Source organism: Poecilia latipinna, unplaced genomic scaffold (genome assembly GCF_001443285.1).
Source record: "Poecilia latipinna isolate Pla-1442-1.1 unplaced genomic scaffold, P_latipinna-1.0 Scaffold105, whole genome shotgun sequence".
In the NCBI taxonomy this organism is placed as follows: domain Eukaryota; kingdom Metazoa; phylum Chordata; class Actinopteri; order Cyprinodontiformes; family Poeciliidae; genus Poecilia; species Poecilia latipinna.
This window is the reverse complement of record NW_015112721.1, coordinates 134,902-162,426: the sequence shown is the minus strand read 5'-3', so window position 1 is coordinate 162,426 and position 27,525 is coordinate 134,902. Positions and strand designations below refer to the sequence as shown.

The window sequence follows — 27,525 nt, the reverse complement described above, 5'->3', positions numbered from 1 at the left end:
AGGCTGGGCCTCCCTCAAAAGAAAAAAAAAAAAAAAAAAAACACCCCCCAAAAAAAAAAAAGGCTGGGCCTCCCTCCTGAGAAAAAAAAAAAAAAAAAAAAAAAAAAAAAAAGAGAGAGAAAAGATAGAAGCAGACATGCCATCATCCCTTCTGGACAACAGAGTCCGTATACGGTTTATTTTCAGTCACAATTCATCCTGCGTTGAGGGAGACTTGCAAGGACATTTTAGATTTTATTTATATACAAACCCAATAGTAATTAAAGGCTCAATTATGTCAGCTTCATATCTCTGCCTGCTGCAGTCATGCAGCTCCTTCTGGTTTTAAATGGGTACAGTCTGAGCAGAGCTAAAGGGACCGCTGTCTTTGCAGCCATCTGGTCTCCGCTGCCTGCCCTGGAGAGCAGCACATCAAACTAAAACCACTCTTTCTCTCTCCCCATCTCTCCCAGGGGTCTCCACAGCTGAGGTTAGGACGAGGACGCGATCCGCTTCTTCTCCACCTGCCCATCATCGGACCGAGTGCCCTGGTGCCGGCCACCCTCGGGTCGTCTCATCCAGGACGGGTGCCAAAACAATAAGTCTTGACCTGCCGCCCCTGAGAAGACCTGCGCTAAACAAATATTTGGGGCCATTGTATCTCATTTCACCGGGCAGCCACCACCAAGAAGATCAACAGTGAAGGGTGCAGTTAAGAGACGAAACGAGAGAAGCGAAGAGAGGGGGAGGAAGAAGTAACCCTTCCAAAGTGCACCCCTGCCTATTTCTGCCACGCTGTGGGCAGGGAGCATCTTATTTGGGAGCTCTGCTGGCTGACAAAAAAAGCACTTCCCCATTGCCTGCCTGGTCAGATGCCTGGGTAAATGCTAGATAGAGATATCAATTAGTCTGAGTTCTTCCACCGCCCAACAAAGAGACTGTGAGCTATCTATAGAAAACATAGCAACAAACTTGGACTTTGCGGTCACTTGAATTACCACTTCTTCATAACCCTTTCAGAAAGTTTCGAGAGCTGTGAGAAACAGGAATGAGAGTCGCTGCGATTTTTCACTTTTAGAAACTTCTCCAAAGCCAACAGCAGCTCACTGTGGGGACCGGAAGCTCAGAGCCAGTTTAGAAGCTGCAGTTTTGATGTCTTTCCCAGCTCAGTAAGGTAACATGAAACCCCTCACTCCAATTGGGTCCCCCTCTCCTCTCAGGCTGCTGAACAAGGGTCCGGATTACCTACGCAGGCAGATCGACGGTGGGGGTCACGGCCGTTCGGTCAGCGCTGTGGAGAGGCTTGAGGCCGACAAAGCCAAATACGTCAAGAGTCAGCAGGTGATCAACACCAAACAAGAACCTGTGCTTGTGCCCTGTGCCACGCCACCACCGCAGCCTCGGAGAGCCATCTCTGTCCCCGGTAGCTTGACCCCTCGCTCTTCCCCGCGGCGGTCCAACACCCCCTTCTCCACTCTCTCTGGCTCCTTCACCTCAAAAGACGAAAATGAAAATGATGATGCCAGAAAGGAGAACAGACAGACTTCTACTGACATCAAAACACACAACAGGAGCAACGTGAGCAAAGTTATGCCTCCAAGTCCCAGGACGCCTGGAATCAACGGCCTGGTAGCGCCACACAGTGCCCCAGTTCTCAGAAGGAGTACAGGCAAGCGCATGCTGAGGCCAGACTCCCTGTTAATATACAGGCAGAAGAAAGAGTGCAAAAGCCCCAACAGCTCCACACTGGGAGAGACCAATAACATGGAGCTGAAGGGATACAGTTTTGTACGTCGCCTCTTCCAGGGTTCAATGAGAGAAAAGAGCGGCGGAGGAGAAAGAGTTCAGAAGATGGTGATAGGTGACGAGAAAGCACCCTCACGGGATGGGGACTCTAGAATGTCTTGGACCAACGACAAAGATGTCACAGATGGAGGACCAATGAGTCGAAGGTCAAGCAAGACAGACCAAGAACGCACCCCAGAGTCTATCCAAAGTCCAGGTTTTAACTGCACGTTAGAAAACACAAAGAATGGTTTTATTAATGGCGCCACCGACCAAACAGACATTAGGCACGATGATGAGAGTGATCCATGGAAGCGTGCTTTCCCGATGCCACAGAGAAGGCAGTTTGGAGAGCTGCTGCGCTCCAAGTCAGACCTGCGGTTGCGCTGTTCGGTAGCTTTGTCAGAGCAGGAGCATTTCTTTGACTTCTGTGGACTGGACATGGACATGATAGAGCGTCTGGGCCGGGAGAACTTCCTCTCTTACGCCAGCTCAATAGACACACTTTCCTTGGCTCTGCGGAGCGTAGGAGGGGACGGCTGTGGCGGCTCAGAGCCCAGCGAGTTTTCCCGTCACTCAGGAGACGGACTGTTTCAGGAAGAACTGGCAGAGCAGCTTCCCACTGGCGTGTCCATCATCGAGAGAAATGCCCGCGTCATTAAGTGGCTGTATGGGTGCAAGAATGCAGCTCAGGAAGGACCCAAAGAGTCAACTGTATAGTATGAGGATTGAAGATTTGCAGTTGGAACCAGAAGTTTGCATACACTGTACACAGTCTTTATATTTCCCCGACATTTGATTTGTATTCTCCCAATATTTTGCTGGACGTTTGGCCCATTCCTCCTGACAGAACTGGTGTCACTGGGTCATTTTTGTTGGCTCCCTTGCTTACATCAACCCTAATTGACATAAAACTGGAAAAGTTTCGTATGATTTCATGTCAAACAGTGAAGATAAACATAAAATATCTCTTTATGCAGTGTATCAAAACATCTGGTTTCAACTGTATGTGCCATGGAATGCTTAACGTTTCTTTTCACATAAACTGTAAGCCAGTGTTTAAGTGCATTCTTAAAAGTACCAATTAAACTAATTAGTAAATTCAACAGATGAAGGATCTAGTTTTGCTCATCAGTCTATAAACCAGAGGTAAAGGGACAAAGCGTACCAGTTTTCAATTTAAACATTTTCAGGCATTAAAACAGGATCCATACAGCAGAGGATTAGATTAACATTGAGCTGACTGATAACTTTTCCAACACCAAATGCTAATGTGTTTCTTGTATTACGTGTATATGTACTGTTTGTTTTTTTTTGTTTTTTTCTTAAGTTGTGTGGTAAATACTAAAGAACCACCTACCGGTTCTTTAGTATTTACTCATTAACACTAACAACAGCTTCTGTATAATTATTGCAAGCTTAAAATTTAGCACGTAGTTGTTGATTAGCTCAAAGGTTGATGCATTTAACAGGTCTTATGTCTGGAATTTGTTGGACTTTTACATGTTTCTCAGAAGATTTTGAAATACACGTCTGTTCAAATGAAGTTCCTGGAGCTTCATAATGAAAAACTACGGCCTTCATGTATCTGCTTTGTACTTTCATTTAACTAAAATCAGTGTTACTGGCATTCCATGGCACATAGTTACCTTTAGTTCCTTTACTGTAGAACAGCTGATAGTTTCATCTTGTCGGATTTAAATGTTGTATTTATAGAACCTAGCGACTATTTTGTGTGAGTGTGAACTGTCCTTACTCTCCAAGTGTAGCTTGATAGCATCAGTGGGTGAGTGATGTGGACATTATGCTTTACATGTCAAGTTTCTTTTCAGTATTTTTTAAATTGTTTTTGGCAGAACTGGATTCTGAGCAGACTTGAATTCCCCATGAAACCCCTCAAAAGGCACATAGAGGTTTGAAACATGCTTAAAGGTTGTTACTTTTGACAGTAATGCTCCCTCGTACTGAGTAATTTAAAAACCACTAAGCTATATTTTTCTTTGTATAAAAAAATATAGCTAAAAAATATAGCTTGTAAAAAAAGTAAACGGGGTGCGTGTGAGAGTGAAGTGAACTGTGTACCTCATTTGAATCTGTCCCAGTTGAGTTTGTTTCTCTTTCCTTCTTTTTTCTCTTGCAATTTTAGTCTTTGAACGCAGGCGTTGGAATAAACTCGTGAGACGCTCCTGTGGGGTGTGTGATTGCACTGAACTGGACAGATAGAGGAAATTAGAGAGTGTAAAAATCAGCAGGATGTTTAACACTGAGCTGGATTCAGAAGAACATCAGCATCCAGAACAACTAGAAACAATATTTGGCCAAATTAATATTTTTTTACTTCATTTTTTTGAACTGCTTACAAAGGTCAAGAAAATTATTTAAAGTTGAGGTCATTGCATTTCATTTTACGCCGGTCTAGTGACTATTGTGTAAGTTTCTGATTCACAAACCACGATACACATGGAAAACCTGGGTTAATATCCCATCCTGTAAGGACTTTGAACTGGAATCCTTCAAACTAATATGTTCAACTCTGTTTGAAAAGAGGCAGAAGTTGTTAAATGTTGAAGGGAGTCACTTTCACCATCTGTTAGTTTACAGATGTTTAACCCATGCAGCTGGTCCATGAAAGCATGCAGGGGAGGATGAACCAACTTTCCTCCCACTGCTAAGCACACATCCTACCTCACTCCATCCATTTCTCACTGCTTCACACTTTATCTCCCTGAAAGGTCATTCCCATTTCTTGCCCTGGAGGATGCCACTGCAATCTGTTAAAGTATGTGGAGGTTAGCCTGCGAGGACTCGTGTGCTGAGCGCTAACCAAAAATGATGGGCTTAGTTTATTTATACATGTCATAAATTAAAACTTGCAGCCTTGATGTTTTTCTGTATTTGTCACGAGCACGACACACTTCTGAAGCGGCTTTTACATAGACCTATTTTTATTGCATGTTTACAAAGTGGCTCTAAAATTTGGTGTATATGAGAGAGATTTGTTTTTTATTCCAAAACGGTTTTGTGTATGGTGTACACAGCTAATAAAAGCAGAAAAGTGAAACCAATTGTGTTGTCTTTCACTGTTGTCGCTTTCATTTATTTCACAGGCGTTATAGAGCAAAATCCACACTATGAAACTTTAAGCTTTACAGTTTCACATGGGCATCACATCTAAAAACTATAATATTGTGAAAAATGCAATATTTCTTACCCATCACCTCAGTGAAGCTCATATTCTACGTATATCAGTGGTGCCCAAAGTCAAGCGGAGGCCAAACTAAGTATTTAGTTCGTAGAAGCCTGACATTTGTGCTTAAAACGTGAATTCTTTATTGGACTAAAGTGATTTTCTGATTTTCGGAGACACTGAATTTTGGGTTTTCTTAACATAGACATGATAATCGTCAAAATTGTAAAAATAAAAGCTTGAAATATTTTTGTCTATTTGTAATGAATCTGTATCAAATTACTGTTTCACTTTCTGGATGACTGGCAAGAAATCTAGCACTTTTACACAATCTTAAAAATTTTTGAGAAATATCAGCACATGCTTATTTGTACGTCACATGTCAACAAAAAAGTGTTTTGCATATCATACACTTTTACTTTCACATCTAGTTAATCACACTGGCACAATTATCGACATGCACACGTTATCTCAGCTCAGTCTTGCGTAACATCGTCTCACCCTTGACTCTTTCCCAGGCCTTCAAACCGCTTCATAAAATTTTATTTTTCACATTGTCTCACCAGGCTGGGCGCTAATCCGTTTAGCATTCCCTGCATAGCATGGTGTTTGGAGAGCTGCAGCAGGTTGAGCTGGAAGACAAGGAGTCCTGTGTGTGGCCTGATGCTACATCTGGGAGCAAACCCTCCACCTTGTCTGCAGCCTCCTCCTGACACTCTTTGTCCCCTCTCTGAGTCAGCCGTTGTTTTCAGACATTCCAGCTCAATGTGGCCGGCTAGAAATCTTAGGAGGTATATCTGATCGTCCCTTTTGTTTCATTTTGATTTTGAGATCTAAAAAATGAAAAGTGAAACATTAGCAAGTGGATCCTGTTGCCTGTGAAATGTATTTATACAACACTTAAAGAGAGAAAAAAAATGTTCTTACAATAAATGTTTAATGTTGCAATGAGATAATCCATTGTACAAACATGAAAACTGTCTTTTGTTTTGAGCAACGTTTTCACATTAAAATATGTTGTTTTTTTTTTGTTAGAACATAATATTTGGTTACCTGCCTCCCAATGTAAAAAAAAAAAAAAACAATCTAAAATCAAAGTACATTATTATAACAATATTTTTTTGATGTTAGCACAATAAATGATCATGTTAATACAATGTACTAACCGGATTCCAAAAAAGTTGGGACACTAAACAAATTGTGAATAAAAACTGAATGCAATGATGTGGAGGTGCCAACATCTAATATTTTATTCACAATAGAACACAAATCACAGATCAAAAGTTTAAACTGAGAGAATTTATCATTTTAAAGGAAAATATGTTGTTTCAAAATTTCATGACGTCAATAAATCCCAAAAAAGTTGGGACAAGGTCATTTTTACCACTGTGTGGTATCTCCCCTTCTTCTTACAACACTCAACAGACGTCTGGGGACAGAGGAGACCAGTTTCTCAAGTTTAGAAATAGGAATGCTCTCCCATTCATGTCTAATACAGGCCTCTAACTGTTCGATCGTCTTGGTCCTTCTTTGTCGCACCTTCCTCTTTATGATGCACCAAATGTTCTCTATAGGTGAAAGATCTGGACTGCAGGCTGGACATTTCAGTACCTGGATCCTTCTCTTACATAGCCATGATGTTGTTATTGCTGCAGAATGTGGTCTGGCATTATCTTGTTGAAAAATGCAGGGTCTTCCCTGAAAGAAATGACGTCTAGATGATTTACTTTGCCTGGTAACTTAAAATATTTGTATGTTTTGCTCATGGTAATTTGGTAAAACAAGAAAAAAAAAATCCCAATTTTGCATATTCATTTCAAACAAAATTCATTTTTTACTTTCAAGAACGTTACACACCTCTGGTCTTGTAGCGGTCAAGCTTTTAAATTCTTCACAAAATGGAAATAGAATAATACTTTTTATTAATCTGACAACCAAAGAAGCAGCATTAATAATTCAAAACACTAATAACATGTAGCCTTTACCAGAACAGCTCAGAGGAGAGACTTGATCACATTCTGAAACGTTTCATTAAACGACACACAAAGTAGTTCAAGGACATCTCATAGCACCACTTCAGGCTGCTGGCTGTACAATACTTTGCAAGCTTGTAATAACTACAATAACTTCACATTTAACCATGAACACAGTGTTTCCTTTGTGCTGCATTGTCTTCCCACACACAGAATAAAGCCAAATCCCTCCTGTGTGGCTGAGTCTCAGTCACTTACTCTGACCAGAGGGCCTGCTGTGACATCCTGTTTTGGGTTCACGGGACAAGCTTTAAGCATATGGTCGTGTTTTGAGCTGGGCCTCCTCTCCCTCTGTCTGCACTGGAAATAAACAGATAACAGCTGGCAGGGAGCTACTCGGGTCTGACTGCTACACAGCCGACGTGGTTTACATCAGTCTGGTGCTGAGCAAGCAAAGTTTTTGTGGGGGGGGGGAGGAAGTCGAGTCGGGTGTACCTGTTTATGACTCAGTGTGTTTGCAAGTAGAAAAAAAAAATGGTCTGGTCGTTTGAAAAGAGGATGGCAAACTAGCGGGAGTCTGAGCTTTGAAGCCGCAGATGCTTTTGTTGTTGTTGTTGTTGTTTTTCCTCTCACACAGGCTTTGACTCTGCACTTTTGTTCACCAAAAAAGTTTTCACCCACTTCTAATTTGTTACACAATCATTTTAGTAAAATTTCTTTACAGCAGTTTGACACTTGTGCTAACTTTTTAAGTCCCCAAAAATCAAAGGGCTCAGAACGAATCCAGATTTTTTTTTTTTTGTGTGTGTGTGTGTTTCGGAGGGACTTCCTGTTGCGATGACATTTGTAGCTTTTGATTTTTTTTTTTTTTTCCTCTGTGCCCTGAGCAGCAGTAATGTGTGTCAGAGTTAGCATGGGTTGTGAAGTGTGTCAAATCTGGCCTAGTTCTTCTGCATCAGCAGCTGCAGCAGACTGCCCATGTGAGTGAGGAGCTTGGTTCATGACTCAGGGACTCAAACATGAAACATCCAGACAGAACTATTCATTAGCGAGTGCAAATTTAATGAAAGACGTTCTCAAAACATCTAAAATGTACACCTAGATGAGACTGTCTGTTGCAGCAGGAGTGGTTTTGTGCACTGTTGAGTCAAAATCTCTAAATCGTGCTTTGGGGAAAAACAAACATAAATCAACGTAGTAATTTAGTCATAACTAGAGATTGTATGAAAAGAGGAAACAATGTATTGCCTTTACAGAGAAATCTTTTCAGTGAGGAGGATTTTAATTCCAGATGTGAATGGTTGTTGTTCAGCTTGTCCACTTACATCTGAATCAGCTTGAGCACTTGTTGATGTACGGTCTGAACAGGCCCAACGGCTAAATGAAAGATTTAATTTGGTGATTATATATGCATCAAGGTGTTTCAGCTTCCCAAGCTGTACTTCCTTTGAAATATTTTACATAGGCTTTATGAAAAAAAAAAGCAAGATTTTCTGCAAATAATTAGGAAATACATTCCACAAGAAAAGCGGACGCTTCAGCCTTTGACCTAATCTCGAATACTAAACCGTGACAAGGCGAATAGGGGTTGTGACACTGTTTAAAAGAAACTCAAATGTTTTCCTCACTGAAATGAAGCTGCTTAGAGTCCATATCCATGAATTTGTGCTGCCTAAACCACTAATCCATGAAACAGTGAGTGGTGAAAGAAAAAGGATTAGAAAACATATGTTTATAGGCAACTGCTTATATCTGTGTAACAAATTTTAGGGCTTGATATGATCTCAAAAAGTAGAAATAAGTGGATTGTTTTATTTTTTTAAATAAATGTCACAATCTGTGGCAGGAAATTATGAATAACAGCTGAGGCACTGAATCCAAACAGTTTGAGTTAATCCAGATATAGTTTTTAAACTGAAATGTTTTTTGACGGACTGAGATAAAATCTTTTAAGACGAAGTTTAGGAATGACAGAAACGATCAAAATATATTAGCTAAATCTGCTATTCGATTTTGGTTTAAGTGGTGGTTTATATCCAGGAATGCAGTGAAAATATCCACTGTACTGTACCTGGTTTTTGTCCTGACACAGAACAAAGACATTCAAAAGGCTGTTTTTAACTTTCAGGAACATGCCTCACAGCTCAGGATGTCTACTTCTCCTCCAAACTGTCAAAGCTTCACATTTTGAGAAGCCGCTGCAACTTCTGTAACAAGACCCTCTCTTGAGCTGAAGGTATCTACAGTGGGTCATAAATCAGAGTCCTTTTCATTCCCCTCTCTGATGCGTGACCCCTGCTTCCCGGGGGGTCAGGGAGAAGAGAGGAGTCTGTGCCTCGTGGGAAACCTGAGCAGAGTCTCCTCAAATAACAGAGTGACGTCAGAAAGGGCCGCCTGAAGGCCTCCGACCCACCTGAAACATAAATGAAGGGGAGGAAGATGCTTTATGTGTTTTAGTGAGGAAAAAAAAAAACATTTGTTGACCTTCACTATTGTAAAAGAACACATATTCCCACTGAAAAGGATATTGACTTCCTTTTACTTTGTTTTCATTTCCTGTTACTTGATCTGGGTGTTGTTTAGTTTAGATTCTTTCAACTTCTGTTCAGCTTTAAAAGTAAATCCTATATGCAGGGAATCAGTAATACAGGAAAAACACAAATGAAAAGGTGCATTTTTAAGTTTAGGGAAAAAGTGAATGATATCTTTGACGTACCAGAATGTGTTGGTATTTGTTTATGCTTATACTAATAAGTATAAAGGGATTATGAAGCGCTTCCTAAAAATGGTTTCTCAGCTGACCACAAACTCATGCATCACTTTAACTCTTGATATCCAAGACTGATGCTTGTGACAGATGGAAACTTTAATATCCCAAAAATTCAACAAAAGATTCCTGTGATGGAAACATTACAAAGCAACCTTTTCTCTGTTTTTTTTTAAATGCACAGTGTTACTAAGAGCACAGTTAGTTTGCAGCCAGTGATAAGATAATATTTACTATGAACAAATTCAGTTACATGTGGCATTCCAGTTTGAAGTCTTGTGCAAACTCGCAAATTTGTACAAGAAATTATGTAAAAATTAACTTATGTCCCCTCCAAAATAATAATGCCAACCAAGAAAGTCAGGGACCAAAGAGCAAACATGGCTGCCTCTCATAAGAGGTGTTGACAGATGAAGTTGAAAAGTTCATTATTTACACTATTGACCTTTTTTTTTTTGTCTAAAAATCAGTCTCATGCACAATTTTATAAATCTCTTTAATTGTTGCTAAAAGTTTTTTTTTTTTTAATGTGAACAAATCCTTTTGCAGAAACATAAGAGAGAGGTCCAGCAGAAAGCATTTGTGATCACAGAATTGGACAAAAGGAGCAACAGCTAGACCGGGTGGTGTGTTTGACTACTGCTCTGCAAGTTGTTCTTTCTCAGCTGGAGATTATTTTAGTCTTGGTTTCAGCAACTTTTCTGTCCGTGTGGCAGGTCGCTGAAAATCTCAGAAGCTGTTGGTCTCTGCTACATTCTGAATGCCTGGTTCTTTCTCTCCGTTAGACATGAAGGAAATAATGAGAAATTTGTAGCTGGAGGCAAAAATATAACTCAAAGTACTTAATCCTGAGACACATTTATACAAAAATGTACTCTATTAACTGATCAGGTGATTTATGAACATAATTTGTTGCACTGAATTCTATTTAAGGATATTAAAGTAAACAGGGCCAATTATAATAAACACACATTTTGCAATTTTGTAAAACAAAACAAAATAAAACAAAAATAACCCTCAGAGCCATGTCTTGTGTTGCAGTCATGGCTAACTTCTGGCTTTTGGAGTTGGCCATCTGCATTTTGAGAGCAGATGGCCATAAACACAAGAAGTAGACAGATTTAGAAAAAAAAACAAAAAACATGAAAATAAATCAAAGATGAGCCAAATTATAACTTTCACCAGTTGGACGATGATGTTAGTGAACAGGGTGGCAAGGATGAGCAACGATCAGATTTAAATATGTTCTAGCCAGTAATTATTGCTGTAGAAATAAAAAAAATAAAAAAAAGATTTGATTTGACATTCAAAATTCTGTTGTTTTCTCACATCTCCAGAGAGGTATTTATGTATTATTTTCAGCAGTGAACGTTATGAAACGTAAGGTGTTTAGACGTTCAAGGCGACTCACACTAAAACACCATTTGGAAGCCGTGGCAGAAAGCTTTGTCTGCCATCTTCAACAAATAAATACATAGTTATGTGAAAAACGTATAAACTCCTATGAGAGCCTGAAGAAAGAAGTCCAAAAGAAAACTGGAAGTAAGCCATTGGACTGCACAGAAAAGAGTCTAAAAGCAGAGAACATTCAAAACAACATTCAACATACCCAGGTCTGCCTGTCCAAATAAATTTACACTGAAAACAGACCACAGGACACCAATAAAAACACTTATGTGTCATCACACAGCCTCTTAAACTGTTGATATGTAGACACATTCCTCTAAAATCGGATGAGGCCACACACGTTTCATGGGAGGTGTGCTCTCTAATAAAAACATAAAGTCTAGATTAAAACTTTTCCAGAGAGACTAAGGAAAAAGATCAGGACTTCTGAAAAGATTGTCTTAAAAATGGATCATTTGGACATCTTAATAACGTTTTTGGTATAAACCAAATAAAGGATACCAGGAAAAGAAACTCATACAAACTTTGAAGCATAGAAGCTTAAAGCATCACAATTTGAGGATTAACTGCTGCACAAGTACCTGGCCAGTCCTGCATGGTGAGATCCACCATGAACGCTGCTGTGAGTGCGCAAAGTAGGAACTTCTTGGTATATTTTGTCTAACAAGTGAAACAATTTTTTAAAATCCAATTATTTAGCTTTAACAGATGTAAAAATATGCACATCGATATATAAAAAAAGTGAACATTTACCAGAGTGTCTCATTTTTTTATATATAAAACTTCATTCATTATGTTTGCACTTTTGAAATCTAATTGAGTATCATCGATCACCGTGACACCATGCATTGTCTTCCTTTCTGAGTCAACCTTTATGGCCACACTGTGGTGAGAAAACAGCCTCGTCACACAGTCGAATCTATTCCTGGTCGTGTGGGAAGACGGGAACATCAGGTCGACAGCTGGCCCTCGCTCCTCGTCTGCATTTATAATAAAAGTCTTGCTCTCTTTGATATTTGATTCGCATGAGAACTCTGCTGATCATCTAAACTCCATCATGGAGTCTTTATAGGCAACTTCATCGCATCCTCTTTCACTCTTAGCTGTTGTCTTTCCTCCCAAAGCATCTCCTGAGACTGCATGTTTCACAACATGACCCAGCTACAGCCAGTGACAGGATCTTCTCCTTTTAGGAGGCAGTTTTGGCTTTTTTCCATAGCTGGTTATATTTGTCCGGGAAAATTTATTCACTTCAGAAGGAAAGGGGAAAAAAAAAAAAAAAAGAATTGGACTAAGCTTCAAACAGCTTCCCCCAGCTGCCTCCAGTTTTACCTTGTGGATGTCTGAAGGGATATTCACCCAGCTTTAAAGGTTTCCTTTCAGCTAAAAGCAGAGACGGCAAAATTTCACAGTGTTTGAGAGTCCTGCAGTTTATGCAGAGTGCATGCAGGCGGTATCAATATGCTTCTCTTTTAGAGGTCAGTCCTGCAACTTTTTTTATTATTGTGGAAAATGTAAATTCAACTTTGGCTATAACATGCTGCAACACAATTTGCTGGTTTTCATTTTATAGAGGATGTGAAAAAGCTTTTAACTAGTTTTCAAAAATATTTTAGATCAAAGTCAATTTGGATGAACTTCTTGGATCCAAAACATTAAGAGTTGCAAAGTTAATATTTTTTTTTTATTTTTTTTTTATTATTTGTATTGCAATGTAATTATATGCTTTACAAAGTAAAAAAAGAAATTAAATTGTTTGTACAAAGAAAGATCAGATGATCACAGTACGGAAATAAACAGGCAGATTTAATGCAGATTTGTATGCATTATGCATCCACTGCCAGAGGAGTTGAAACACAGAACAGATCCATTAATGACACCTTGTTCTTTTCTGCTTCCCATGATGAAGAAATACTGCCAAAACTTTAACTTCTCTCCCTGAGTACATCCCATAGTCCCACGTGTGCCATAGGCTGTTCTCAGTGCTGGAACTGGGGAGATCGTTTTAAGGTGTTTTACAGCTTTGGTGTGATAAAAGCGCAAAATCAAAACCTTGTTCAAATCCTGAGAGAGTAAAGAGAAACTCCAGGTTTTCTGCTTCTCCACCGACTTGAAAAACTTTATGGCTTTGGGATAGGAGTACATAAATTTTTAATATATATATAAAAAAATGAACCTACTTTGTATGATCCAATCGTAGGCAAGATGTTCCTGGGATCCATAACAACTATGGATTCTAAATGAACACTCCTGTCATTGATTTGCTGCAGTTTGTTCTCACACAAGTAGCTGCAGATATCATTTCACCACGAAGCGCTCTTGTAAATAAAGCAGAATAAACACAGTGGAGAGAAACATGAATGTCAGATGAAACAGTCATAATGACAAATCAGTTTTAAAGCCAGTGATCTTGTAAAAACAAGAAGTGAAAGTTTTACATTCAGAAACAGCCATAGAGAGCTTACAGGCAGGACAATAGTTCCCCTTTTAATGTAACATTGCTTTATGTCCCTGATATGATACGTTTGAAATAAATAACATACAAAGACGCAGAAGCAGCTACAGCAGCAGCTGGTCCATCATCTGTTGGCTGCAGATGCAGAGCGCCTGCTTGCTCCGACTTCAACCATCATCAAAGCAGACCAAAGCACTTGACCTCGCCCTGGTCTTCACCGCAGCTCTGGGTTTGCTATTCCCAATTTAACCCCAGTCTGGTCGCCAGGGCAGAGGAAGGCCCCTCAGCGTGGCGCCGTGCTGGGCAGGACCTCCCCAGAGGATTCCACTTTTGACAACCCTCCAAAACCACGGGAGATCCACACCTGATGTATCGTCCTCTGAAGGGATTTAATTGCAGGATCCTGTTCAGGAAAGCAGATGTCAGTCATGACCAAATTTGGAAGATTTTTTTTTTTTTCTTCTCTTGGTTCCTCTAATGTCTTGTCTGTAATTGATGGTTACAGTTTTTTTGTTGTTTTTATTTATTATTATTTCATAAAAAAATAATCCTTACTGAAAATAATATTAAATATCTACAACTTCTCTTTGATTGACACCTAGAGAAGTTAACATTTCATATGTTAATTTTTAGTCATTGTAATAGTAGGAAAATTTTAAAAAATGAAAATATAATACCAATAAAGTCAAATAAAATTCACCTAACTAGTCAACAATTTAAAATATAAAAACAATTCTCGTTTGAATCTTGAGCGACTTTTCAAGGTGTAAGTCCCAAAGGCTGATAAATACACGCAGAACTGCAGTTTGGAAAACAAATTTGTCATGTTATACGTTGACCTACTCAGCTTATAATCATGTATAAGTCCTTTAATTACATCCTTTGGTTCGCTGCAAGGATCTTTCATGACTTGTCAACATTTTTGAGCTCAGGAATGTAGCCCTCAGATGCAAATCTAGCAGATTATCTGACCTGCATACCAATGGTGCCATAAACTGAAAAACAGATAGAAATATTGAGTCCATTTCTGACTTTTGCTCATCCTTTTAATCAGATATGACTCTGAAAGAACATAACGAACAAAACTCAAAGTTCCATCTTAACACATCCGCTCATCTGATGTGTTAAACAATAGCAGGAGATACATTGACCTAAACTATCATTTTGTTTCCTTTGTGCTTTTCTTCTGGGTCTCTTATGTGTTCTTTTGGAGCTGTGTTGAAGTCCAGGTGTGCGGGATCCAGGTGTCTAATTGGAAAACAGAGGGGCACTCACTCAGGTCTAAAGAGCTTCTTACAGCACAGTTACTCTGAAGGAAGCGTTCATGATTGCTACAGGTGGTGAGTGAAAGGATTATCCCGGTTGTCATGTTGTTTTATTCGGCACCAATGCTGCCCACAGACTGAAAACTGCAGAGATAAAAAAAAAAAAGATTGAAAAGCTTTTGAAGAAAACTGAGCTTTAAGCTTCTCGTTCCTTTCAGCAGTATTTGTCCTTGACATTTTTCACATTTTGTCATGGTACAAACCCGTATTTCAATGTGTTTCATTGTGATTTTGCATGAGAGACCAAACAAAGAGTAATGTTGTAATAACTATGACAGTTCTTCCCCACTCAGCCTCGTCCAGATTAGTGTCCATTTGCCGATACTCTGCAGTTCTTCTCTGATTTTTAGAATGACCTCAGGGGTCCAAAAGCTTTTTTCAATTGTGTCAGAAGAGTTAAGACAGCATCAGCTGGACAGGGCAACCTGCAACGAACAAATAATGATATATTATTGGATGACCAGTGAGACCACTGAGAACTGGTCATCCTTCTGAACTGACAGGTTGAGTAAGGAGAGCATTAAGAATCTGTAGCAAGGCTGACCTATTTCTGTAGATCATCTGATCTGATCCAGCTTAAACTACCAAACTACCAAAAATTGTAGATGTGCAAAATTGGTAGAGTTGTACCATTGGTAGGAGGGCTGATGGCAATGGTGTACTTTTCAGGTTTGCGTTAAATAATGTATAATGTGAACTGTGAAATGGGCTGGTGACCTCTTGCCCAATGACAGATGGAGATAAGCACGAGCTCCCCATGACCCCGTAAGGAGAAGCGTATAGAGACAATTGTTGATTTGACTTTTTATGTTGCAGTGGCATCCATATGCCAATTAAATGTCAAAGGAAGCAGACAGGTTCTGTCATTTGTGAAAGACTTTTTACTTTAAATGCAATCTGTCTGTCAGGATTCTGTTCCAGAAACAACCGTAACAACCTATATTACGGTGATTTTAAATTGCTTAAGTGGCACAAGTAAAGAAAAATGGACCCAGAGCAGACAAAATTGCAATGCTCTTCTTATAATTCCAACATGATGACGGTTGCTTTTGACTGACTGCATGGTGGTTGTTGTTGTTTTGTTTTGTTTTTCTTTCTGTGAACACAGTCTTTGTAAATGCCACATTCTAACAACGGCTTTTGTCCCACAATGGCTTTACCTCCTGACAGCCTCCATCAAGTGCCTTATCAAGGTCCTCCCTCCCTCCTCTGCTGCCAGACAGGCTGTGACACCACAGACTAACATGTCAGAAATAGAGACAGACAGGAAGAGAAAAGGGACTCAAAGAAGACACTTAGAGTGGGGGGATTTTTTTTTTTAGAGGTCTGACTAGCAGATGGAGGGAAGAAGGGATCTTTAATGATGTCCTGATGAAAGGCTGGATGGGAGGAGGGGGGCTGTGGCCCTTTAAGGAGAAGAAGAGCAGGTTGTCAGGACATGTGTATGGGTTTGTATAGCTGTGACTCAGTGTCTCTAAACTTGCACTGCTCTACCACGACAAGAAACAGAAGTAGTGAAATTTCCAGTTGTGCATCGGTGTGTGATTTCTGACTTGTTCATTCCGATAAGGGTCACCTTTCCCCTCAGGCTCGATTTCCTGGGCAAGGAAGCATGACCGGTTTGCCATGTGCATGAAGGCTGCTTCAGAAGTGGTGGGAAAGCTGGAATTTATTTATTTATTTTTTGTAGTTTGTTTTTCAGTGGAGGGATTTAGTTAAAAAATATTAAAGAAGCTTAATTTAAAACTATAGATGGAAAGAAAAAAATTGTCTTGTGAAATGTAACCCCGCAGTTACAGGTAAAAAAAAAATAATAATACAAACAATGTTATTTTAACATTGTTTCAAGGGTGTTTTATGTTCTTTTTTATTGGTGGTATGATTCATTTAATGCTTAGGATTAGCACTTTTAGATGCTTTTACGACCAGACAGCAAATACTGTACAGATATCAAATTCAGCAATGAAGAGAAGAGTTTTTATTTGAGTGAGTCAGAAAAATCCTGCTTTTCTGTATGGATTTGTTTGAATTCCCACCCTTTTATCGGGTAGTTCTCACACTTTGTGTGCTTGCGTTTGTGTCTGTGTGTGTGTGGGGAGGGTGTGTGTTTTGACTTAGAGGTTTTATCAGCAGGTTGGGAGCAAAGCCAAAGAACAACAACCCTAAACAGCTGAAGAAACAGTAACCTGAGCCTTTCAGATTTGGGGGCGAAGATGGAAGAATTACACTGGATCCCAGCAGCGAAAACAAGCAACAACGTCAAAATGTTACATGAACCAGCACAAAAGCATGATGACCTGAAACTCCCTCATTTGCCCTCATGTTGATAAAGAAATCTGTCTCAGACAGGAATCAGGGTTCATATTTGCCATTCTCAAGACTCCTGGTTGTAGGTGGTCGCCACCGTGTGAAAACAACCAGCAGACTCAACTGATTCAAACATGAACGAAGTCAAAAACACACTCATTCCGACAAAATGAATCGACTTGTGTTCACTAGACAATTGTTTACACTCCGAGCTTTTAGTAGAATCAATGAGTGAAGAAAAATCCGCGCATTTACAGCAGATTCGGAGGCAGAGCTGCGAGTGGGGATCAGATTTCGCATCATACGGATAGCCGACAGGTCACCACTGTGTCTGTGTGTTTTAGTTATTTTCTGTGGATTGTGGTGTGACCAGAGGGGTAGATTTGCAGGGATTAACCCTCTGCTGGGAAAAAGGAGCAAGTTTTCCTTTAAATTCTGTGAATGAGCCGGTAGATCACAGTAATGAAACATAATGTGTGAACTTCTTGTGATACGGTGGATGGAGAATACACCTCTCTCCCAACCCATTTCATCTGGAAAACATTGCAAAAGTTTAAATGCTACTTTAAAAATCTAAATCAATGACAAGCTGTCTGTCCGCTGCCACTGGAATAATATTGTTCCTGCGTCGTCCTCACATTATCACCTGAGGATTACCGTGTGTTGCAGGTTGAAAGAGAGGGGTCGTGGTTATCCAGGAGAGGGTCAGTCCCACTTCAGAAATCACATTGTCTACTTCTTATCTCTGCAGCGCAGATAAATCCTGCAAACTGCTTTTCTTGCATGTTTGTTTGGTTGACCTCCTGCTTTCAGATGATAAAACTATCAGTTCAAAGCTATCTTTTAGTCTGGATTGGTTTCTGAAACATTTATGTTAACACATTTTTGTGATTTTAGAGTTATTGCTGTAAATAGAAAAAAAAAACATTTAAAGGGTTGTATCATGTATTTTCCATTCTGTAGCGCAATCAAGTATCTATGCCACCTTCAGTTGTTACAAAAATGTTGTACTTAACTTAAAAGAAATTTGACGGTGCAATTTGCTACCTTGAAATTGGGCCTCTGTCTCTTTAAGAAGCTCCTACTCCTTCCGACACTTCTGCACTTCATCACAACGATGCTTCTCATTATGCCATTTGCAACTATACTTAGGAGCAAATGCAAAGTATGTTGTATGTTTAGCTCAGCAGACATGACGTTCCATCAGGTGTTTGCCAATTGCTGCTGCCGCTAGTCTGGTGGGACTGATTGGGAGAGGTGTAGGAATAGATGCTCAGATTTGCAGAAAATTGTTTTAAAAAAAATGAGACGCAGTTGTGTATACAAAAAATGTCTTGTTAGTGTCAGTTAGAAAAGCAATGTTTGTCCCAAAAACCACTCAGTACAACCAGGTATGCAGTAGACATCTCTGGTCAAACATAAAGAAGATTTTAGGCACATTTTGGGTTTCTTAGTACCAATTGCGTACCAAAGTTTTGCAGAGTTTTAAAAACAAACTAACTGGGCTTCCCAATCACAGAAATAAGTAAGATACAATGCTGGAACGGATTTGTCTCCGTTCTCTGTGTTGATTATTTTGTATAATGTTCATGAAACCTTTAATTTTCCCTCTGGTATTCAACAAGCGAGACGTGTTTCACCATCCTTATGTGCTTTTAGACTACACAGTTAATACACTGAGCGTTTGAGGGCTTTCCCCCAGACGCGTTTCCTCCCTCTCGCCTGAAACAGGTGGGAAAGTTGCATGTAGGTCACTATAATGAATCTCCCAACATAGTTTTTGTGAAAAGATCTTTGCTGCTGCAAGTTCTCTTCCAGATGCAACCGGTGCTCCAATCTGTGAGTCACCGTGTCTGTTGAGACGCCCACCGCAACGATGTCACACCTGAGTGAAGCCAGACATGCCTGTGGGGCTCAGTGATGGAAGCAGCTTTGATTTTTACAGACATTTCCATAATTCTACCTATAAATCATCTCTCCGACTAACTTCTGGTCTCAAATTTTAGAGACAAAACAAGTCTGAGGACAGAAAAAATAAACAAGGATTGTTTGCATTTCTCACCTCGTTAAATGCATGACAAAAATGCCTTTTGTGAGATTAAGAAAGCTGTATGTACCGTTTCTGTGAAAAGGGAAATGTCTGTGCACAGAGAACAGACAGTAACAAAATAATAAAAAAAAATAAACTCTTTGGAGAGAAATTTGGGCCCTAACATATCTTTCTCACAGGACTGTAAAACTGAGTTAGAAACATGACCTGTCTACTGTAAGTGTGTGCAACTAAAGTGAAATTTTGCGTCATCTCAGTTGGATCTCAGTTTTCCCTGTTACATCATCCATCCATATACTATCTGCCAAAAAAACAAAGTTAAAACTTATTCTCTATCCTGTTATCCTCAAGTGAATTTAATATTAGGTGGTAAAGCAGCCTCTCTTTTATTTTCCTGCCACTTCCTAATGTAGTGTACATTTCTAAAGCTATTTGGGAATTTTCTTTCATACTGAAATTAGACTTTGACATCCAGTTTTGGATGTCAAGGCTATGAATCTTTCAGTCAGGAAGACTGTCTGTAAATGTAGAAGCGTCTTTGTTAAAATTTCTGACCCTTCTTCCAGAATAACATTTTGGAACATCAGACACTAATGTTGGAAGTGAAGGTTGCTCATCCCAAAAGAGCTCAGTCAGGTTGAAGTCAGGACTCTGATCAGTTCAGTTCTTCTCTACCACATCTTTATGGAGTTACTTTGTGCACTGATTCACTATTATATTATAACAGGAACCATTTGTTCATTGCAACTTAGGTGTTGAGCCCAACCACTGAAAATTAGTCCCACACTCTAACTTTGCCTTAAAGTTTACACTTTGCATCACATCATAAGGCTTGGATGCAACTGCTTAGACAGTGAAACCCTTTCCAAAAAGTTTTCTATGCACAGATCTGGAGCTAATCTGGAGCCCACATGAGGCCTGAGGGCTGTAGCTGGTGACTGAATTCAATTGTTTTGGGTCAACATAGTGTATGTTAACAATAGATTTTTCAAAGGCTAAATGAAAAAAGATAGAAGCAACTTCCACGAATATCTACGCCACACATCAAAAGCCCAAAAGGTACAATTATGGAAATTATTTTTCACAAAACAAATTAAATCAAAGCAGACATATGCTGCACAATTCCTCCTTGCATCATTTGTTTAGGTTAGATGGCGACCATGTCAGCGGCATGGCCTGTTTTTCTTAACGAACTCTGAAATAACTTAACAATACATTATCCAGCAGCATAAATGATTTTAGTCAGTGCGCTGCCCATGTACCACAGTTGCAGTGATCGAGTCAACTCTACCCTTCAAGTGGTGTTGCTCTTTCAAACAGTGGCTCCAGAGGCAGCAGGTGTGCTGAACTGCTGAGCTCACTTTCCACATGAATAAGATGTGACTCACTAGTGGGGAATCCAAGGAGAAAACTGGGCAGGAAAAAACCCCAAAAACAAAGACCAGACTGAGAGCTCTGTGGACAATAACGACCAAAGGAATTCAGGTTTGGTAATTAGTAAAATGAAACCCAGTGTTCAGGCAGCGGAAAGACAAATCGACCGAGAAACACGAAACATTGAAGAACAGAAGCAAAAGAACAAGCAAAACAAGAGAAACTTAATAAAACCTAAACTTGATCTGTATCAGTTTTCTTCATTTTCACAATCTCCAAAACCCTTAGGAAACTATGAGTGGTGTGGAGCTGCTCTTGTTATTGCTCTTCTGTTCTCTTTGCACTACAGTTAAACATTGATTTTGCTTCCTTCATATCAAGCATACATTTTTGTTGACATTTTACACAAGTTCAACTTTCCATTCACACAATAAACAGTCAAACACATGCATTTCATCTAAATTTCAAATTGGGTGCAACACATTGCACAAATATCTTTTGTTATTCAAAATGAATTTAAAGTCGATAAAATAGTCCAGATGTTGTCTCGGATGCTGCTAGAAAAGACTAACGAAGAGGATTTTTCATGTTTTAATTTTTTTCTATGTTGAACTTTTAAGATATTTTGTGTGAAATGTAATATCTCTAAAATATATAGTTCCACACAATATTTGGGGGAATTGATTCTCCTCTAACCTCATTATATAAGTACTTAATAAAAAAAAAGAAGTTCCAAATGCAGAACGTTGCTTAGCTGAAAGCAGAGAAAGATCTGTTGTGATTCAAAGTGGGACTGACAACTGTAGGGAAGTGTGGACAGAGCTACTGCGACTCAGTGAGTCTCACAGAATCCATGATGACAGCTTCAAATCTGACTGATGCTGGAGATGGATAAAAAAAAAGACCAGCCTGGGCTCCTGGTGCATTTGCTGAAATTATTTATCTTTTATTTTAAAAGGTGAGATATCAAATTCAAATGGAAACCTGGAAGTCCCAAATAGGGAAAAGGAAGCTGTGTTTTATCTGAGTCAACACCTTACAGTTAGGGAGGAAATGGGGGTTAATAAAAACAGGAAATACAATGGAAGGAAACAGGAAATGAGGGAAGCTATATCTGACACACAATACAATCAGTTTCAAATAAAAAAAAATACTTTGATATCTAACGGAAATTGAGTACAATGGTTTGTATGAAAAGTTCATAATAAAACATACGTTTCTAGTGGTGGTGGAGGAAAACGCAGCGAAAACAGAGAAGAGTTGATCAAGGTTTTTCCATTCCGAAGAGAGTAGCGGCCCCTGCTGGTCAATGGTAGTAACTTTTTAACTGTGGAGTCCTTTTTTTTTATTGAATATTTGAGATATGGGAAAATAACTGAAAAAAGAATTTGAACTATTTAACATCTAATTTAAAAGAAAGTTAAACTGGAAAAAGAGCTGCAGAGATGCTGTAAAGTTTACAGGAATTTGTATTTAGGTACATTTGACTTAAGGCAACAGATGGGGTGTAAGACATTTAGAAGGATCAAACATCCAGCTGTCAGAGGTTAGATTTCAAAAGGTTTATGTCAAGGATTTGATGGTCACACTGTAGGTTTGCAACATGTTGCAAAATTTCTTTACATGTGCAAAGTTCATGAGACTTAATTGTGAATCTTCCACTTCACATTTATGCACCACTTTGCTTTAGTCACAAAACATCCAAGTAAATTTTGCACTGTTGTGCTTTAGAGATCTTTTTAAATGAGACCGCAAAACCTTCAGGGAAAACGGTCTTTATTTTGTCATATCAGGATCAAAAACAAAAGAAACATACAAGTCAAAACCCAAAAGACACCAAAGTAAGAACATCAGCCAATTTCCCCCCATCACAAACAAAACAATTCACACATTGCACATTTCAGTCTCAGTCAAAGATTAGAAAATTCAAGTCATGGTTTCAGATTTTATGACCAAACACACATTTTAGTCTTTCATTTCACATCACAAAGGAAGAAGTTCTTAGAAAGTGCGTGCCCATATAAAGGGTCTCACCAGAATTAAAGACCTTTTAGCTGTAATTCTCTCTGTGAACAGGTTAAGTGATCTGATCCTCGGCTAATCCAGCTAACGTTGCCTTTAATCTTTTAATCCAGTTTTCTCCTAAACTACGGATTAGGTTAGATTTGTTGAAAGGTAGATGGGCCCCTTTTGTTTGAAGAAGCACTGTGGTGGAAAATATGACCGCACACAAACTCCATTTTAAAGTTTTCAAGCGTTTCTGAAAACAACAATAAACCTCCGCTTAGCTCACATCATGGAACGGTGCAAGCAGCACTTTATCGAAACTAGGAGAGAGGAATGCACACTTCTCCTGCCCTGTTACTGAGACACAAATTCAATTGTTGCAAGATTAACACTTAGGCTTTTTTTTTTTTTAAATAAGTAGACTCAACATTTATTCTGCAAGTAGAAGTAATCCACAGTTTAAAATTTAGTCCAGGATCAATGTCTATACACACCACGTCCCACCTTTCATGGTTCATTGATTGAAATAAAAAAAAAAAGTTTTAATGTCTTTTTACCTTTAAGACCTGAAAACAATCAAATGAGATTATAATGAAATAAAGTTAAACTAAATACGATTTGCTGTAACATTTTGTAAGAATGTTAGGAGACACCTTTGTAGCGATCAGTTGGTCTTATTCACCATGCCCTTGGTTTTCAGCTCTGCCAGCTTGCTGGTAACAAAGTTCCACTTAAAGGAGGCGTCCTCGCCGCTCCCTCCCAGCGTCACATATTTAGAGAAGCTGTTGTTGCTGCTGCTGCTGCTTCCCGCTTCCGTCTCCTCAGCCGGGCCGACCTGCTGCTCCTCCCCTGCGGCCTGAGTCTCTCCTTCCTCACCTGACTCTGCCACACCCTCGTTTGCTGCTGCAGCTGCTGCAGCAGCAGCTTCGGCCTGCTTCTTTGCAGCAAAGTTGGTTGCGAAACTATCCCAGAATCCACTGCGCCTGGTCGGTCGAGGAGGTTCTTCAGGTTTTGCTGCGAGAGGGCTGACAGTTCAGGAAAGTCATGGGTGTTATTGACCGTGTGCTTCAATAATGTATCCCAATTTAGATTTTTTTTTTTTTAAAAGGTGGATATCATCAAAATTATTCAGTTTGATGAGAAATGCTTAATCTTGAAGCAGACAAACTGAACTAGATATCTTTGGGATGAAGGTGATGAAGTTCTCTTGAGATTTTCTTTTAATGATAAAATTACTTTATTTTAGAGCCTCAGAGAAACATTTCATACAAAAGGTCTTACAGATTTTACATCAATAAATTTAAACCAGTTTTTGACACCAATAAGCTGGAACGTAAATCCGCTCTGGACTCACTGGTCAGCGACAGGCGGGCACTCGGTCTCCTCCAGAAGCTGGTGCTCATCCTCTTTGTTGAAGAGAGACGAAAACCTGTTCCAGCTCTTAGCGCCGGCCCCCTGCATCTGAAAAAGCAGACACGCAAAGGTCAAAGTTCATATGATAGGATATATTTATGTTTTTCAAAAAAAAAAAAAAAAAAACAAAGACCTCATTGCTTAGAAACTCAAAAGAGGAGCTTTAATTGTATTCGCTGTCAACGCAGGTATTGGACTGACTTGTCATTGTATGTTGACATTTATCGGTGCTCAGGTCGACTGATGGCATACCTTTCTGGCCAGCTGAGAGACGGCGTTGGGCCCTTCATCCTCCTGTATTGGACTCATGTCATGTTCTACCTCTGTGACCTGCAACAGCATTGGACAAAATGAATGGTCAACTTCACCTTTTCACCTTCCAGTGTTCAATTAATGCCGTAGACCAGAGTTTCTGTAAAGATACCGCCATCTAGTGTGCGTTCTGAATACTGCAACCTGCAGAAATTGTGGTAAACTCTTATTAGAAGATCTCATTAATTGTTGCCTTCCGAGAATATACATTTCATTGTGTGACACTTTGGAAAAAAATACATTGTTTTCTTTTATCTATTGCTCCATTACCTTGCAAAATAATTTAAAGGTTGTTTAAATGTGACAAAAATAGATCCAGAGAAACCTCTATTAGTTTATAAATTATGGACTTAACCTTATTAAACATGGGGAACTAATATTTAGTTTTATGCTTTTATTTTCTTGTCTTTTAGTTTTGTTGTTTTGTTTGTATTTCCTTCCAATTCATGCAAAGCACTCTGAACTGCCTTGTGGCTGAAAATGTGACTTACCTTCCCTAAACTGACTTGCTAAGCAATAGGATCTAACCATTAACCTTCTCCACACGTGCAATGCATCATTTTGTCCTAACAGGAACTCTAGCATTTCAACGAGAGCACAAGTTGAAGATGTCAGCTGATCTGATCCGATCCGAGTGTGCGCTGAAGAGTTGGCTATTTGTCTCATCCCCTGTCAGTCAAGCACTGGAAGGCCAACTAATCCGCCAGCTCAGCTCCATCCCGAGATCGAATTTCTCTGCTCTGCAGCAAACTGGGTCAGCACAGCACCGTCTGTTTCAGCGGCAGCAATTCCAGCAAGAACTAAACCTGCTGCAGTTGGAAATAGACAAGCATTTTTGTTCTTCAAAATATAAAAAAACTCTGTTCGAAAAATATTATCTTGAAAAAGTGCCAAAGATGCTTTGGAAATTTGATTGTTGTAGCCATTTTGCGAGAAGTAGTGTCCATAGCCTCAGAGTTTAGCTCCTGTAGATGAATTGATGGTTAGAAGTTAAAAATATATATATATTCATTTCCTCAAATGGTTTTAGAGATAATTTTTTTTCTTGCTTAAGCTTATCTTGTGTTCAGTTTTTTTTCCTAGTTACAAAATATGAATCATATTCAACCCTAGTAGACAACTCAAAAAGCAATGATGTTAAAATACAATTAGTATTTCTAAACTAATATTTCCATGTCTGAAGTCTCAGACTATATTCAACACATAAATGAGTTAAAATGCACAAGATGATAACATCTTTCATCAAGTTTCTTTCACATAGAAAGGACATCATCCTGCAAGTTGTAGCCAACTTTGTTTCAAATATTACAAAAATAAAAAAATAAAGCAAGTGACCCGATCTTGGTGTCAATCAAGTGAGCTTTCTCAGATTTGATCGTTTATCTCGTAGTTGTGTGTAAATCCTTTACCTCCTCTGCAGTATCCTCCTCATACTCAGGATTCAGAGTCTTCATCACTTTGCCTTTATACACCTTCCACATGGGATTCATGTTTGCACAAACTGATGCTCAACGCTCAGAGGAAACACCTGTGAAGACCTCTGCCGCTCCAAGTCGCCCACCCTCCACCGAGTCTCTGCTTCCAGCTTCAGGACGTCTCAGTTGGGCCTCAGCAGACCTGTTTCCATGTGGGAAAACGTTCAGCGGGCGGCAAACACAGAAAACCTCTTCAGAACGAACGTTGGAGTATTCTCATACTCTCCCTTTGATCAGCTTTGGTCTATTTCTTCAGGACAAACAGGTTAGCGGCAGCTGCCGTTCCAACACGGCGTCTTGCACAGGTAAAACTAGGAAATCGTGTTGCTCGTGCATGAAGCCAAACAACAAGTGTGAATGCACATGCACTGGCATTCGTCACAGTACATTCTACCTGCCTTGGTTACTTGGAAACAGGTGTGGATTTCCTCATTTATATTTTAGAGGGTCTCTTTTTGCAGAGCCAGAGCTGTATTGTTTGCCAACTTTGGTAGGACGGCTCCTGCACACACAAGAGCTAATTACAGACATGGGTACGTTAGTAAAGACAACCTGAAATGTTCTTTTATTTCAATTTCATGTGGATTCTCGACTTGTGTTCGACACAAACATAAAATCCTAGTTCTGTTTTTACTCAATCTTTTAGTGTTTAACTTGAGTCTGAGTTGTGTGTATTTATGGAAACTCACCTTCACGTTGTGTTTCTGTTACATGGCCACTTCCTCATCATCCTTTTCACAGATGAGATTCAGGTGTGCAGTGAGTTTGTTTTTTTTGTTTTTTCTCACTCTGACACCTGGCCACCTGAGATGGCTGTCTGCTGCTGTTAGATAAAGAAGCATAAAGCTCTGACGAATGATTGCATTTCACTAGAACTAAGCAAAGTTTTGCTTTTTTGACTCAATTCATCCTGATTAACGAATATTTTTGTGTTAAACTTAAATCTTGTATTTGTTGTGGTAAAAACTAATAAATTTATCCTCCTGTTACTTACCAAAAGAAAGGACTGATTATAGCCTTGATTACGCAGCAAAGAAATGGGATCTAGCTTGTGTTGCTGTCTTGCTCTTGTTAACAGATTAGCAGGGATGAAGCTGTTAAGTCAAACAGATCCATCATTTGAAAATGAATAATACATTCAAGTGAGTAAACAACGCAACTACTTCAACACCAATATCTGTTGCTTCTTTGGAGGGGAGCCAATTTGCTGGGGCTGCTCAGGTTTCACTCAGCAAATAAAGGTCACACCCAATGATTTAGCAGAGCCGACACACAGGACAGTGCAGAGTGGTTTGGTGGATGGCCTACTTATATTTTTAGGGGACTTAAAGTCCCCTAAAAACACCAGCTCATGAAGTACTTATGGAAGTGCTTGCATTCTTTAAAGTAAAAATAAAATAAAATAAAGTTTGAGATGTTCTGAACTTATGGATTTGTTAAAAATGTACTTCTTTTGCAAGAAAGTTGTTCATGATGGGTCATCGTCAAAGTTTATTGGTTACTGAACAGCATGTTGACATTTTTATTGTCAACATAAGGCCTTCTTATGCTTTTCATGCTATAAAAGGACAATTTCATCAGTAGTTACCGTTTCAACAGTACGTACTACAACATCTGAACAGAAAGTTTTTACATAAATAGTACAAAAAAGTAGTTAACATGTCTGTTTTTGGAAATAAATATTTATTTTATATTTTCTTTCCACAGCT

At 39.3% G+C, this 27,525-nt stretch overlaps 2 protein-coding genes across 4 annotated transcripts in view; one reads left to right on the top strand and one right to left on the bottom strand.

Annotated features, from left to right (window-relative positions):
• fam110d (family with sequence similarity 110 member D) overlaps positions 1 to 4,829 on the top strand; it is a 22,704-nt gene extending 17,875 nt beyond the window's left edge. The window contains exon 2 of the mRNA XM_015027710.1: positions 453 to 4,829. Within this exon, the coding sequence (XP_014883196.1) occupies positions 1,159 to 2,484 (1,326 nt within the window). The 5' untranslated portion in view covers positions 453 to 1,158 and the 3' untranslated portion in view covers positions 2,485 to 4,829. The remainder of the gene's footprint in view (positions 1 to 452) is intronic.
• A 17,539-nt stretch (positions 4,830 to 22,368) lies between these two features.
• LOC106944616 (testis development-related protein) lies at positions 22,369 to 26,992 on the bottom strand. Of its 3 annotated transcripts, none has more exons than XM_015027707.1 (6): positions 26,811 to 26,992; positions 26,506 to 26,639; positions 25,751 to 26,333; positions 24,282 to 24,359; positions 23,971 to 24,077; positions 22,369 to 23,641 (listed from the first exon to the last, which is right to left on the bottom strand). In XM_015027707.1, the coding sequence occupies exons 3-6, from the start codon at positions 25,829 to 25,831 to the stop codon at positions 23,281 to 23,283; spliced, it is 627 nt and encodes a 208-aa protein (XP_014883193.1). In that variant the 5' UTR covers positions 25,832 to 26,333; positions 26,506 to 26,639; positions 26,811 to 26,992; the 3' UTR covers positions 22,369 to 23,280. The 3 variants fall into 3 exon arrangements, with proteins under 3 accessions (XP_014883193.1, XP_014883194.1, XP_014883195.1); XM_015027708.1 differs by having other exon boundaries at positions 25,751 to 26,318; XM_015027709.1 differs by having other exon boundaries at positions 25,751 to 25,958.
• Positions 26,993 to 27,525: the final 533 nt, after the last annotated feature.